Source organism: Macaca fascicularis, chromosome 4, assembly GCF_037993035.2.
Source record: "Macaca fascicularis isolate 582-1 chromosome 4, T2T-MFA8v1.1".
NCBI lineage: Eukaryota > Metazoa > Chordata > Mammalia > Primates > Cercopithecidae > Macaca > Macaca fascicularis.
In genome coordinates, this window is record NC_088378.1 from 69,897,909 (window position 1) to 69,912,148 (window position 14,240).

Here is a 14,240-nt window from a genome sequence, read left to right on the forward strand (position 1 = left end):
GACACATGCATCCTTGATTAATGCCATCTTTGTGTTGCCCTTGTGTTCAAACAGTGGCTCCACAGTCACAGGTAACTAAACTCCCCTCTACCTGGCTCACTGGATGGCCTATCAGGCCACCACCAGCATCTCCATCTGCCTTAACCTGAACAGCTCTTCCTCTTGAAAACAGATCTCTCATTTGTTCTCTTTACCAGTCTTCTTTCTGTCCTTTCTGTTCCTTTCCCCATTCCTGGCTCTGGCCTTCGTGCCAGGAGTCGCCTATCTTCCTGCACCTCATCCCATAGGATGCTGTGCTTTTCCTGCTAGCCCCCATTTCCCCTCCATCTCCACACTCCTGTACTTGAGACTCAATTCAACCCTTGCTTTAGGGCTGTCATTTGTTTTGGATCCTCAACCAACCAGTCACTTACCCTTGTTTATGGTTTATTACTTGCATTTTTATATGATTTTGTCTCACGAGCAGAATCGACCTCATCTTACTACTTGTCTCTCTAGCACTTTGCAGGGAATCTGGTGGATAACAAGGGCTTATTACATTTTTATCTAATAATCCTGTCAGACATGAACCATGATTTGGCTTTTATTGTTTTCCTCCTTATAGCTCCTATAGCATGATAATGGGCACAAAATAGGAAGGCAGGGTTACTATTCCAGACATTATCTAGGTCATCAAAAGCCCTTGGCCGAGGAAATAAAATAGTCATTTATTAAAGGAATGTGTTGAAAACTAGATGAATAATTAAAACCAATTATCAGGCTGGGCACGGTGGCTCACGCCTGTAAACGCCTGTAATCTCAACACTTTGGGAGGTCGAGACGGGCAGATCTCTTGAGGCCAGGAGTTCAAGACCAGTTTGGACTAGATAGTGAAACCCTGTCAACTAAAAATATGAAAATTAGCCAGGCGTGGTGGCACACATCTGTAATCTCAGCCACTTGGGAGGCTGAGGCAGAAAAATCCCTTGAACCTGGGAGGTAGAGGTTGCAGTGAGCTGAGACTGCACTACTGCACTCCAGCCTGGGCAACAGAGCAAGACCCTGTCTCCAAAAAAAAAAAAAAAAGTAAAAGTGACGTTGCAAGTCTCATTGCTACATATAGTCCTATGTGTAGCTCTGGAACTGTTGCTCAATTAAATATGTTTTCATTAATTTTTAAAATTGCATTAGGTGTTTTCTCCTTCTTATCCTTTCAGAATGGGTAGCTTGTGTCAGGTCCAACTTCTTGGTCTTATGCTACCTCCATGATGTCAAGAACATTCTACAGCTCCACGACCTGACTACTGGTGCTCTCCTTAAGACCTTCCCGCTTGAGGTCGGCAGCATCGTGGGGTACAGCGGTCAGAAGAAGGACACTGAAATCTTCTATCAGTTTACTTCCTTTTTATCTCCAGGTAAGTGTTTTTTCACTGTTGCTGTTCACTTTAAAAATCAGACTGGTGTTTGGGTTTCTTTGGGGGAAATGGAAGTATAATGCTATGTTATTGAAAATCACATATGCTGTATTATAGCCAAAATTACTTACTGGGAATAAAACGCTAGAACAGATGCCCAGAACAAAGGGAAAGGTAAATGCCTAAAATGGCACTCTCATTAATCTTATATTCCAAGTCTCTGTTCTTCTGGAGCCAGGAACAGCTAACGTTCTAGGTTGATTAAAAATTAGTACCAATGGGCCAGGCATAGTGGCTCACTCCTATAATCCTAGCACTTTGGGAGGCCGAGGCGGGTGGATCGCAAGGTCAAGAGATCGAGACCATCCTGGGCAAACCCAGGGTGGTTTCACGTGGTGAAACCCAGTCTCTTCTAAAAATACAAAAATTAGCCTGGCGTGGTGGCATGTGCCTGTAGTCCCAGCTGCTCAGGAGGCCGAGGCAGGAGAATCGCTTGAACCCGGGAGGCAAAGGTTGCAGTGAGCTAAGATTGCACCACTGCACTCCAGCCTGTCAACAGAGCGAGACTCCATCTCAAAAAAAAAAAAAAAATTAGTCCCAATGAATACAACGTTTGATTCAGTCTTTGGTCTATATGCACAAGAACACAGTGCAGATATGAAAATGTAAAATATTTAGCTACATCTGACAAAAAAAAGTTCTCTGGAATAAGCTGAGAATCAATTCTGCTGTTGTTAAACCAAAATAAAATGTAATTCTAAAAGTATAGTCTTACATCATGAAAAAATGTGTGTTATTTGGTTCTAGTAGGTAAGGGAAACACTTGTAAGTTGTGGTTTTACATTTTATGGTGTGAGTTAATTTTCCCCAAAGTAAACATAGCTCTCTTTTTAACTTAAAAAAAAATTGGTCACCTTCAGTTTGCTTTGTTTTGTTTTTTTCCTCCATTCCATCCGTCTGCACTGTTTTTGTAGCATCATGGCCATACACACACTGTGGTTTGTCCCAGGAGTCTGGCTCAGTTGGCAGTTTGCAGTTGACCAGGCAGACCCTGTCCTAAAAGCAATCTGACTGAAAAAAAGTCTGCACTTTCCTTATGCACATATGTTGAACTCCTCCGAAGTGCTTTTTGTCCCACTCAGTTTTACAGTCGTTTGGTCATTAGACAAAAAAAGCAGTCTTAGGGGAGAGCAAGGCAGGTGCTCAAGTGGCCCCGACCGCCTCTTGGGATTTGGCCAGTTGACAGTGATGTCTCGGCACTTTTATTTTGAGCCTCTGAGTCACAGAGCAGGCAATCCATAAGGAATCTTATTGTGGTGGCAGGTTTCTGTCAGGGTTATTAAAACCAAAAGAATAATGTTCTGTAAATAGGTCTGATAGTATACCTTGAAAATCTAGCAGGCTTTACTTTCCCAAGCACCTTGCAGTGGATCAAGAGAAACTAGGAAAAGCACCCACAAGAATGTGGAAACCGTGCAAGGGCCAGAAGCCAGGAAGCGACTGTTCAAGAATTCGACTTCAGGGTGTCCTGCACCTCCCCCATTCCCTCTTCCCCCTAGAACCTGGAGTACAGCAGCAGCCAGTGGACAGATGAGGAAAATCATTTCTTCTAGATAGCCATTCTTAACCCACTGCTGCAGTACCCACAGTTTATTTCCTCAAATTTACACTGGGTACAGAAGTTTTACTTTGGAAAATTTTGTATCTTAAACAGTTTAAATGGATAAAGGACAATGAGGAGGGCAGTGAGGGTGACTCACCTGCTCTTAATAAAAGCTGGAGTCCCCAAAGGCCTGTAAACCTCCTTCAGTGACCGCATGTGACCATTTATGTCAGGAACAAGCTCATCATTACCTGGGGAAGAAAGGGCTTATTGTCCAAGTGTAAAATGTTGGGTTCTGTGCCAAGCAATGAAATATTATCCGTGACTGTGGCTGTGAAATTTGAAAAGAGAAGTGTGTTCCTCGTTCTGTACTGCCAGGCATTTTCTGACCAAGCTTTAATTTTCTGACCAAGCTTTGTCTGTCTCGTTTTACTAGTTTTGCCTCCATTTTTCTCTTTTCTCTCCCAAATGCAATTTGATTTCTAAAACCAGAGAAAGGGGCTTCCACACTCAGATCTTGTGAGACCAAATGCAAAAACAGCCATCAGATAATTAGATTAGATCTCATGAAAGCGTGGATTGTCAGTGTGTGTATATACACATCAGCTCACAAGTAGTCTTGCACTGGTGTCTGAAGGCTAGCTGTTCACTACTACAGTAAAGAGCAGAGGCACTCAATTATATGGAAAGCCCCAGGGTCACAAATAACTGCAGCTCCAGCTTCCTGCTGCAGACATTTGGTACCTCTGGCAGGTGCACACCAGCTGACTTTGTTTTCCTTGGAGGTACATGGTGAAAACACATCTTGAGCCCAAGCCACTTATGACTTACTTTGGCACCTTGAGTCCCATTTGGAAGAAAACAGGCAGCCGTAGCAGCTTAGAGCACAGTGCACTTATTCCCTGTGGTTCAAACCACTTAGTGGTTGAACCTGTGAACTCTGTACTTGTGGAACCTTGGAGAGTTGCCTAGGGTGAGCTCCAGACCTGCGTGTTGTAATAATCTTGTAGAGCAGTCCTATATGCATGGCTCTGGGAGTCAGGGGTGACAAATCATAGAAAAGCCTTTCAGGGATTATCAGTGAAAGTCTAAACTTTTTGAGACTTGTTTTTTTTTGTTGTTGTCTAAATGTTAAAACCCAACCTAAAATCAGTTAAAACAAAATCTCTGTGGGTTACAAAGTGTGCCGCCTTTTTACATACGTGACTTTTCGGATCCCCTGATTCTTGTTTTGATGGCTTCTCCTAGAGCTGTCTCTTTCTCCTGACTACTCCTGCTTCTCCTTACATTTATTTCAGATTACACTGGGAACATACCAGCTCATCTCCCTGCCTCCTTCTTAAGTCCAGATACCTCCTCTGGCCTTAAGGGACTTCCATAGTTCAGTTCTCTTTTTTCAGACTTAAACTTTGAAATTTATTTCCTAGCGATCACCTGACCAACTCTGGTTTATGATTCTAGGATGTTTTCTTCAAACCCCACCTTCCTTGTTCTTATCCTCTGTGAGCCAAATCAGATGGGACACAAAGCATCATTAGATTATAGGGATTCACATTATGCTGTGAATAGGGAAGGGGCTAACCTAGATGGATCTGTAATTAGAAAGTATTGATAAAATATGTTAAGTGCCAATACCTCCAGGTTTAACACAGCCTCCTTCAGGGCACCACTTCTGGTGCACAGGACAGAAGAATAGGGAGGTCAGGCATTTGAAACTCTTTCCGTGAACAGTAACCAGCCCCTGTTACATATTTATTTCATTCTGCGGTTAGATTTGATGTCTCACCTTTCTAGATAAACAGGCATTTAGAGTCTATTTCCTACTCATTGTCTTTCACTACAGAACTTGCATTCTAGTACTTTGGAGCCTTGTCTCAGGTCACTGAGCTAGCAACTTGCAGAGCTGGGAATTTTGGCTCCCTAGGCCGTTGTCATTTGCTGTACTACAGGTCATGGTGATGCCAGGGTGAGGCAGGTGCTCAAATGGCACATGCTTGGTCTGCACGCTGTCTTTGTTGTTGTTGTTGTTGTTGTTGTTGTTGATTTGTCCTTTTTTTCAAAGATTCACATGCTTTTTGTGTTTGTGGGGGGCACCAGGTACTCCAAGAAGCTCTTAAAAATTAAAACATACCACAAGAGATAGCCTTTTACCCTCAAGATTACATTGATTTAGGCAAGTGCAATGTTCAGTATATCTGGTAAATTAGAATGCATGCTCACAGAATGCAACTGGAAGTATATATAAAGGTATATTCTAACAAATATCCAAGCGTAACTTAAACTAAGAAAATCAATACTTGAGTCATGTTATACATCTTACTATCAGTGTTAATCGTATACCCTGTTATGGTCACCTTAAAACAGTTTGTCTGTAATCATGAGAATTGAGACAACATTCATAAGGATTGGCGGCTGTGCTGCTCACTGATCTGAATGTATTACTCCTTTCCAGTCGGGGGCAGCGTATTGTTTCCCAGCTGTTAGTGAAGTGCATACACAGAGGAGTCGAGAAGAAAGGACTGACATTTTAATAATGATTATTCCATTTAAATGTGCCCTGTGGGAGTACTGTTTGGTTTTTGGTTTTCCAGCAAGTACTGATGGGATCACTAAATCGATTTTTCATAGACTTGACAGCATATGTTTAAAGTATTATGTGGGGAGGTGCTATTTCCACACCAGCCACTCTGTGGATGACTAGTTCTGTTTTATAAACCATAGCAGTGTCATTGTTTTCAAACATTAATGACTTGTCTTATTATTTCTTTGATTTTGTTCTTAAATGTTAGAAAGTAGTAGCATTGGCCGGGCACGGTGGCTCAAGCCTGTAATCCCAGCACTTTGGGAGGCCGAGACAGGTGGATCACGAGGTCAGGAGATCGAGACCATCCTGGCTAACACGGTGAAACCCCATCTCTACTAAAAAAATACAGAAAACTAGCCAGGCGAGGTGGCGGGCGCCTGTAGTCCCAGCTACTCGGGAGGCTGAGGCAGGAGAATGGCATGAACCTGAGAGGCGGAGCTTGCAGTGAGCTGAGATCCGGCCACTGCACTCCAGCCTGGGCGACAGAGCCAGACTCCGTCTCAAAAAAAAAAAAAAAAAAAAAGTAAGTAGTAGCATTAAATTCGGGAAATGTTTAATTAGTGTTTCGTAAGCTGGAATTCTTAGTATGTATAGTAGTCATTTTGTGTTGTGCACAATTACTGGGATCATCCAAATTGGAAAGGCAATTTTGTAATTCCTACTGATCATCTTTGGTCCGTGATTGCTGTCCACATGAGTGTCCACAGAGAGGTAGGTGTCAGGTAGCAGGAGCCCCAGAGTGTTTATCAAGAGACCCCTGACTGGCTCTTGACCCTGGGCAAATCACTTGAGGTTTTTGTCAGTGACCTCCCAGGTCAAATGGCGCTAGATGAAGTCTACCACTTTTTTTTTTTACCTGAATTCCTAAGTGACCCAGCTTGGGGAAGACCAGTTAAATTTCCGCAATTAGGTTTCTCACCTTTTCTCATATTCGAATCTTCTAAAATGTATACACTTACTAGTGTTGTAAAAAAGAAGGCTGCATGAGATGGTGATGATGAGGATGAACACTTACATAGCACCCCTCATGCCAGATTCTGTTCTAAGCACTTGTCTGCAGTGAGCCTTCGACTGTGGTGGGGATTAACCAAGTCCCTGACAAATAGTCCTCTCTTGCTATTACTGGCATTTGGTTGTGGTTTGTGATCCTTGCCCCCTTTGCATCTAGTGAGTCCCGTAGACTAAACCAAGCCTTCTTCTACTTTTTAGGTATCATTTATCACTGTGATCTTACCAAAGAGGAACTGGAGCCAAGAGTTTTCCGAGAGGTGACCGTAAAAGGAATTGATGCTTCTGATTACCAGACAGTCCAGGTATGGAGAATAAGATCTCATTAATGTGAGAGTTAGGAAGTCTGACTTTCAGGCTGGGCCATTCACACTGCAGCTTATCAGAAGCGGTGGAGGCAATTCATGGTAATACAGACAAGTATTTTGGAGCCCCCACTGTTGACGGTCATTGAGCCAGGCACTCAGGATTCAGCAGTGAGCTGGCGTAGTCCCTGCCCTCCCCTAGCCTGCAGGTTCTGCTCCTATGGCTGCTACTCTTGGACAGGAAGCTGGAGTTCTTTGTACTGGGGCTCCTATTGCAACATTTCTGTCTGTGTCGGTCTGCTTGCTTGATTATGGGTTGTGTTCTAGCTCAGGTCTTTTGGCGTTGTAAATAACATGGGGATTTGCTGTATGTAAAGTATTGACTTAAGTGCTGTGAGTCAGTGTTTTTAGTCTGAAGTTCATGTGCATTTCTGCATGGCACAGAGTAGACAAACATTTGAATGCATAAATTAATTAATTGTCATGTCACCACAAGCTTCGTCTTTGGCCACCATCTTTTCAGGTTAAGAATCTCCTTTTTTGTTTTTTCAGCTCCCCAAGGGTACTGAGTCTTCCAGAAACTGAATCACTGGTTGATTGATGATGATGAAGAATGTCTCTGTTCCTTTGCAATGAGAGGTTACCAGTAGGGCACCAGGTGTTTATCAAGGCCCTCCCACCTGGAGGGCTGCACCACACAGGTCACAGATTAGGAATCAGAACATTATTTGTGAAGAAAAGATTAGAACAAAGAGCTCTGGATGTTCCCCACCATGTTTCTGTGAAACTAGGGCATTATTATAGCTTGGTGAATTACCCTTCAGTTGGCTAGAAATGCTCTAGATGATAGGCTACATCTAGATCATGAATAAAGCTTTGTTTACAAAAACAGGTGGTGGGCTGGATTTGGTGTAGAACTATGATTTGTCAGCCCCTGTTCTATATCAGCATTTGGCACACTGGCCTTCTGTTTTATTGGAGAACACATGCCCGTTTGTTTACATACCGCCTGTGGTTGCTTTAGTACTTAGAGTGGTTGCAGCAGAAACTCTATGGTCCAGAAGGCCTAAAATACTTAATATTTGCCCTTGAAGAAAAAGTTTGCAGAATCTTCATCTATGTAAATAGCATTTAAAAGCACAACATTCTTGATAGACAAACAGGGCCAAGAAGATGTACAGGGTCAAGAAGCTCTGTCAGACAGGCCTGAAATCCACCTGGGGCAAGTCATTTAACCTTTCTGCCAGTTTTTTCAACTGTAGAGTAGAGATTGATAGTATCTGTTTTTTAGGATTCCTGTGGGATTATTAACAGAGAAGGTATATTAAAGAACTGGCAGTAGAATATAATCTATTTTTTTCAATCAACATTAGAACTAAATATAACAGACTTTTAGTTTCCTGTTTGTTTGGCTTCTTGTTAGTTTTGTTTTCACAGTGAGCCATTGCCTGGGGCGAGATCCTGTAGGGGCCTGTAGCCCCTGTCTGGTATTTTCACGGTTCATAAATTCACCCTTATCCTGTATCTTCACCCTCATCCTATATCAATCTTTTAACATCAGTTCACTTTTAGTCTGGCATTCTTTGCTGTTTTTTCTTTTCTCTAATTTGTAGAAAATGTGTCCCTATCAGCTATGACATTTGGTCTTTTCAAGGCCTAGTTCTGGTCCTTGCCTGGGTATCCCCAGCAAGGATAGGTGTGCCTCTCCTAACAGGAATGCCAGGGACACCCAGGCAGCACCCAGCAAGTGTTCTCTCCTCTGCTCTCAAGAGCACAGTCTCAGCTGCCCTAGGTAGGATGGGGTAGGGTTGCCCACGAGAGATCCTGATCTTCTCATGCCTATGAGGGGGCTCAGCTCTGTGTAAAACAAGACACGGTTTTCTTCTTTTTTCCACTTCCCACAAACATTTAATACCCAAGTGTATAACTGCCTTTGGAGTGTGGGGAAGGGAAGGACCCCTATAATAATGACAGCTGCCAGGGAGGATGCTTCTTCCAGGGAAACACCTCTTTTTTTTTTTTTTTTTAAATAGGTTAAGTTCTAGAGCACATGTGCAGAACATGCAAGTTGGTTACATATGTATACATGTGCCATGTTGGTGTGCTGCACCCATCAACTCATCATTTACATTAGGTATATCTCCTAATGCTATCCCTCCGCGCCCCGCCCCACAAGAGGCCCCGGTGTGTGATGTTCCCCTTCCTGTGTGCAAGTGTTCTCATTGTTCAATTCCCACCTATGAGTGAGAACATGCAGTGTTTGGTTTTTTGTCCTTGCGATAGTTTGCTGAGAATGATGGTTTCCAGCTTCATCCATGTCCCTATAAAGGACATGAACTCATCCTTTTTTAATGACTGCATAGTGTTCCATGGTGTATATGTGCCACATTTTGTTAATCCAGCCTATCATTGATGGACATTTGGGTTGGTTCCAAGTCTTTGCTATCGTGAATAGTGCTGCAGTAAACATACATGTGCATGTGTCTTTATAGCAGCATGATTTATAATCCTTTGGGTATATACCCCGTAATGGGATGGCTGAATCAAATGGTATTTCTAGTTCTAGATCCCTGAGGAATCGCCACACTGTCTTCCACAATGGTTGAACTAGTTTACAGTCCCACCAAGAGTGTAAGTGTTCCTGTTTCTCCACATCCTCTCCAGCACCTGTTGTTTCCTGATTTTTTAATGATCGCCATTCTAACTGGTGTGAGATGGTATTGTGGTTTTGATTTGCATTTCTCTGATGGCGAGTGATGATGAGCATTTTCATGTGTCTGTTGGCTGCATAAATGTCTTCTTTTGAGAAGCATCTGTTCATATCCTTTGCCCACTTTTTGATGGGGTTGTTTTTTTCTTGTAAATTTGAGTTCTTTGTAGATTCTGGATATTAACCCTTTTGTCAGATAAGGAGATGGCAAAAATTTTCTCCCATTCTGTAGTTTCACTCTGATGGTAGTTCCTTTTGCTGTGCAGAAGCTCTTTAGTTTAATTAGATTCCATTTGTCAATTTTGGCTTTTGTTGCCATTGCTTTTGGTGTTTTAGACATGAAGTCCTTGCCCATGCCTATGTCCTCAATGGTGTTGCCTAGGTTTTCTTCTAGGGTTTTTATGGTTTTAGGTCTAACATTTAAGTCTTTAATCCATCTTGAATTAATTTTTGTGTAAGGTGTAAGGAAGGGATCCAGTTTCAGCTTTCTACATATGGCTAGCCAGTTTTCCCAGCACCATTTATTAAATAGGGAATCTTTTCCCCATTTCTTGTTTTTGTCAGATTTGTCAAAGATCAGATGGCTGTAGATGTTTGGTATTATTTCTGAGGGCTGTGTTCTGTTCCATTGGTCTATATCTCTGTTTTGGTACCAGTACCATGCTGTTTCGGTTACTGTAGCCTTGTAGTATAGTTTGAAGTCAGGTAGCGTGATGCCTCCAGCTTTGTTCTTTTGGCTTAGGATTGTCTTAGTAATGCGAGCTCTTTTTTAGTTCCATATGAACTTTAAAGTAGTTTTTTCCAATTCTGTGAAGAAAGTCATTGGTAGCTTGATGGGGATGGCATTGAATCTATAAATTACCTTGGGCAGTATGGCCATTTTGACGATACTGATTCTTCCTATCCATGAGCATGGAATGTTCTTCCATTTGTTTGTGTCCTGTTTTATTTCATTGAGCAGTGGTTTGTAGTTCTCCTTGAAGAGGTCCTTCACATCCCTTGTAAGTTGGATTCCTAGGTATTTTATTCTCTTTGAAGCAATTGTGAATGGGAGTTCACTCATGATTTGGCTCTCTGTTTGTCTGTTATTGGTGTATAAGAATGCTTGTGATTTTTGCACATTGATTTTGTATCCTGAGACTTTGGTGAAGTTGCTTATCAGCTTAAGGAGGTTTTGTGCTGAGACGATGGGGTTTTCAAAATATACAATCATGTCATCTGCAAACAGGGACAATTTGACTTCCTCTTTTCCTCATTGAATACCCTTTATTTCTTTCTCCTGCCTGACTGTGCTGGCCAGAACTTCTAACACTATGTTGAATAGGAGTGGAGAGAGAGGGCATCCCTGTCTTGTGCCAGTTTTCAAAGGGAATGCTTCCAGTTTTTGCCCATTCACTATGATATTGGCTGTGGGTTTGTCATAAATAGCTCTTACTATTTTGAGATACATCCCATCAGTACCGAATTTATTGAGAGTTTTTAGCATGAAGGGCTGTTGAATTTTGTCAAAGGCCTTTTCTGCATCTATTGAGATAATCGTGTGGTTTTTGTCTTTGGTTCTGTTTATATGCTGGATTACATTTATTGATTTGCCTATGTTGAACCAGCCTTGCATCCCAGGGATGAAGCCCGCTTGATCATGGTGAATAACTTTTTGATGTGCTGCTGGATTCGGTTTGCCAGTATTTTATTGATGATTTTTGCATCGATGTTCATCAGGGATATTGGTCTAAAATTCTCTTTTTTTGTTGTGTCTCTGCCAGGCTTTGGTATCAGGATGATGCTGACCTCATAAAATGAGTTAGGGAGGATTCCCTCTTTTTCTATTGTTTCGAATAGTTTCAGAAGGAATGGTACCAGCTCCTCCTTGTACCTCTGGTAGAATTCATCTGTGAGTCTGTCTGGTCCTGGACTTTTTTTGGTTGGTAGGCTATTAATTATTGCCTCAATTTCAGAGCCTGTTATTGGTCTATTCAGGGATTCAAGTTCTTCCTGGTTTAGTCTTGGGAGGATGTATGTGTCCAGGAATTTATCCATTTCGTCTAGATTTTCTGGTTTATTCGCATAAAGGTGTTTATACTATACTATTCTCTGATGTTAGTTTATATTTCTGTGGGATCAGTAGTGATATCCCCTTTATCATTTTTTATTGCATCTATTTAATTCTTCTCTCTCTTCTTCTGTATTAGTATTGCTAGCCGTGTATCAATTTTGTTCTCAAAAAATCAGCTCTGGATTCATTGAATTTTTTGAAGGGTTTTTTGTGTCTCTATCTCCTTCAGTTCTGCTCTGATCTTAGTTATTTCTTGCCTTCTGCTAGCTTTTGAATGTGTGTGCTCTTGCTTCTGTAGTTCTTTCAATTGTGATGTTAGGGTGTCAATTTTAGATCTTTCCTGCTTTCTCTTGTGGGCATTTAGTGCTATAAATTTCCGTCTTCACACTGCTTTAAATGTGTCCCAAAGATTCTGGTACGTTGTGTCTTTGTTCTCATTGGTTTCAAAGAACATCTTTATTTCTTCCTTTTGTTATGTACCCAGGAGTCATTCAGGAGCAGGTTGTTCAGTTTCCATGTAGTTGAGTGGTTTTGAGTGAGTTTCTTAGTCCTGAGTTCTAGTTTGATTGCACTGTGGTCTGAGAGACAGTTTGTTATAATTTCTGTTCTTTTACATTTGCTGAGGAGTGCTTTACTTCCAACTATGTGGTCAACTTTGGAATACGTGCAATGTGGTGCTGAGAAGAATGTATATTCTGTTGATTTGGGGTGGGGAGTTCTGTAGATGTCTATTAGGTCCACTTGGTGCAGAGCTGAGTTCAATTCCTAGATATCCTTGTTAACCTTCTGTCTCATCGATCTGTCTAATGTTGACAGTGGGGTGTTAAAGTCTCCCATTATTATTGTGTGGGAGTCTGAGTCTGTTTGTAAGTCTGTAAGGACTTGCTTTATGAATCTGGGTGCTCCTGTATTGGGTGCATATATATTTAGGATAGTTAGCTCTTCTTGTTGAATTGATCCCTTTACCATTATGTAATGGCCTTCTTTGTCTCTTTTGATCTTTGATGGTTTAAAGTCTGTCTTATCAGAGACTAGGATTGCAACCCCTGCCTTTTTCTGCTTTCCATTTTCTTGGTAGATCTTCCTCCATCCCTTTATTTTGAGCCTATGTGTGTCTCTGCATGTGAGAAGGGTCTCCTGAATACAGCACACTGATGGGTCTTGACTCTTTTTCCAGTTTGCCAGTCTTTGTCGTTTAATTGGAGCATTTAGCCCATTTACATTTAAGGTTAATACTGTTATGTGTGAATTTGATCCTGTCATCATGATGTTAGCTGGTCATTTTGCTCATTAGTTGATGCAGTTTCTTCCTAGCATCAATGGTCTTTACATTTGGCGTGTTTTTGCAGTGGCTGGTACTGGTTGTTCCTTTCCATGTTCAGTGCTTCATTCAGGAGCTCTTGTAGGGCAGGCCTGGTGGTGACAAAATCTCGCAGCATTTGCTTGTCTGTAAAGGATTTTATTTCTCTTTCACTTATGAAACTTAGTTTGGCTGGATATGACATTCTGAGTTGAAAATTCTTTTCTTTTAGAATGTTGAATATTGGCCCCCACTCTCTTCCGGCTCGGAGAGTTTCTGCCGAGAGATCTGCTGTTAGTCTGATGGGCTTCCCTTTGTGTGTAACCCGACCTTTCTCTCTGGCTGCCCCCAAAATTTTTTCCTTCATTTCAACTTTGGTGAATCTGACAATTATGTGTCTTGGAGTTGCTCTTCTTGAGGAGTGTCTTTGTGGCATTCTCTGTATTTCCTGAATTTGAATGTTGGCCTGCCTTGCTAGGTTGGGGAAGTTCTCCTGGATAATATCCTGCAGAGTGTTTTCTAACTTGGTTCCTTTCCCCCCCATCACCTTCAGGTAGACCAGTCAGACGTAGATTTTGTCTTTTCATATAGTCCCGTGTTTCTTGGAGGTTTTATTCGTTTCTTTGTACCTTTTTTCTCTGAACTTCTCTTCTTGCTTCCTTTCATTCATTTGATACTCAATCACTGATACCCGTTCTCCTAGGTGATCAAATTGGCTACTGAAGCTTGTGCATTTGTTCTAGTTCTCGTGCCATGCTTTTCAGCTCCATCACATCACTTTAGGACTTCTCTACACTGGTTATTCTAGTTAGCCATTTGTCTAATCTTTTTTCAAGGTTTTTAGCTTCTTTGCGGTGGGTTCAAACTTCCTCCTTTAGCTCGGAGAAGTTTGATCGTCTGAAGCCTTCTTCTCTCAACTCATTAAAGTCATTCTCCATCCAGCTTTGTTCCGTTGCTGGTGAGGAGCTGCGTTCCTTTGGAGGGGGAGAGGCCTCTGATTTTTAGAATTTTCAGCTTTTCTTCTCTGTTTTTTCCCCATCTTTGTGGTTTTATCTACCTTTGGTCTTTGATGATGGTGACTTACAGGTGGGGTTTTGGTGTGGATGTCCTTCCTGTTTGTGAGTTTTCCTTCTAACAATCAGGACCCTCAGCTGCAGGTCTGTTGGAGTTTACTGGAGGTCCACTCCAGACCCTGTTTGCCTGAGTATCAGCAGTGGAGGCTGCAGAAGAGTGAATATTGTTGAACAGCAAATGTTGCTGCCTGATCGTTCCTCTGGAAGCTT

General features: G+C 41.9%; 1 protein-coding gene across 2 annotated transcripts in view; it reads left to right on the top strand.

The window, feature by feature from the left end:
* PREP (prolyl endopeptidase) overlaps positions 1 to 14,240 on the top strand; it is a 133,677-nt gene that overhangs the window by 72,654 nt on the left and 46,783 nt on the right. For both annotated transcript variants that reach the window (XM_005552253.4, XM_045391289.2), the window contains exons 9-10: positions 1,197 to 1,394; positions 6,791 to 6,894. In XM_005552253.4, the coding sequence (XP_005552310.3) occupies positions 1,197 to 1,394; positions 6,791 to 6,894 (302 nt within the window). The remainder of the gene's footprint in view (positions 1 to 1,196; positions 1,395 to 6,790; positions 6,895 to 14,240) is intronic.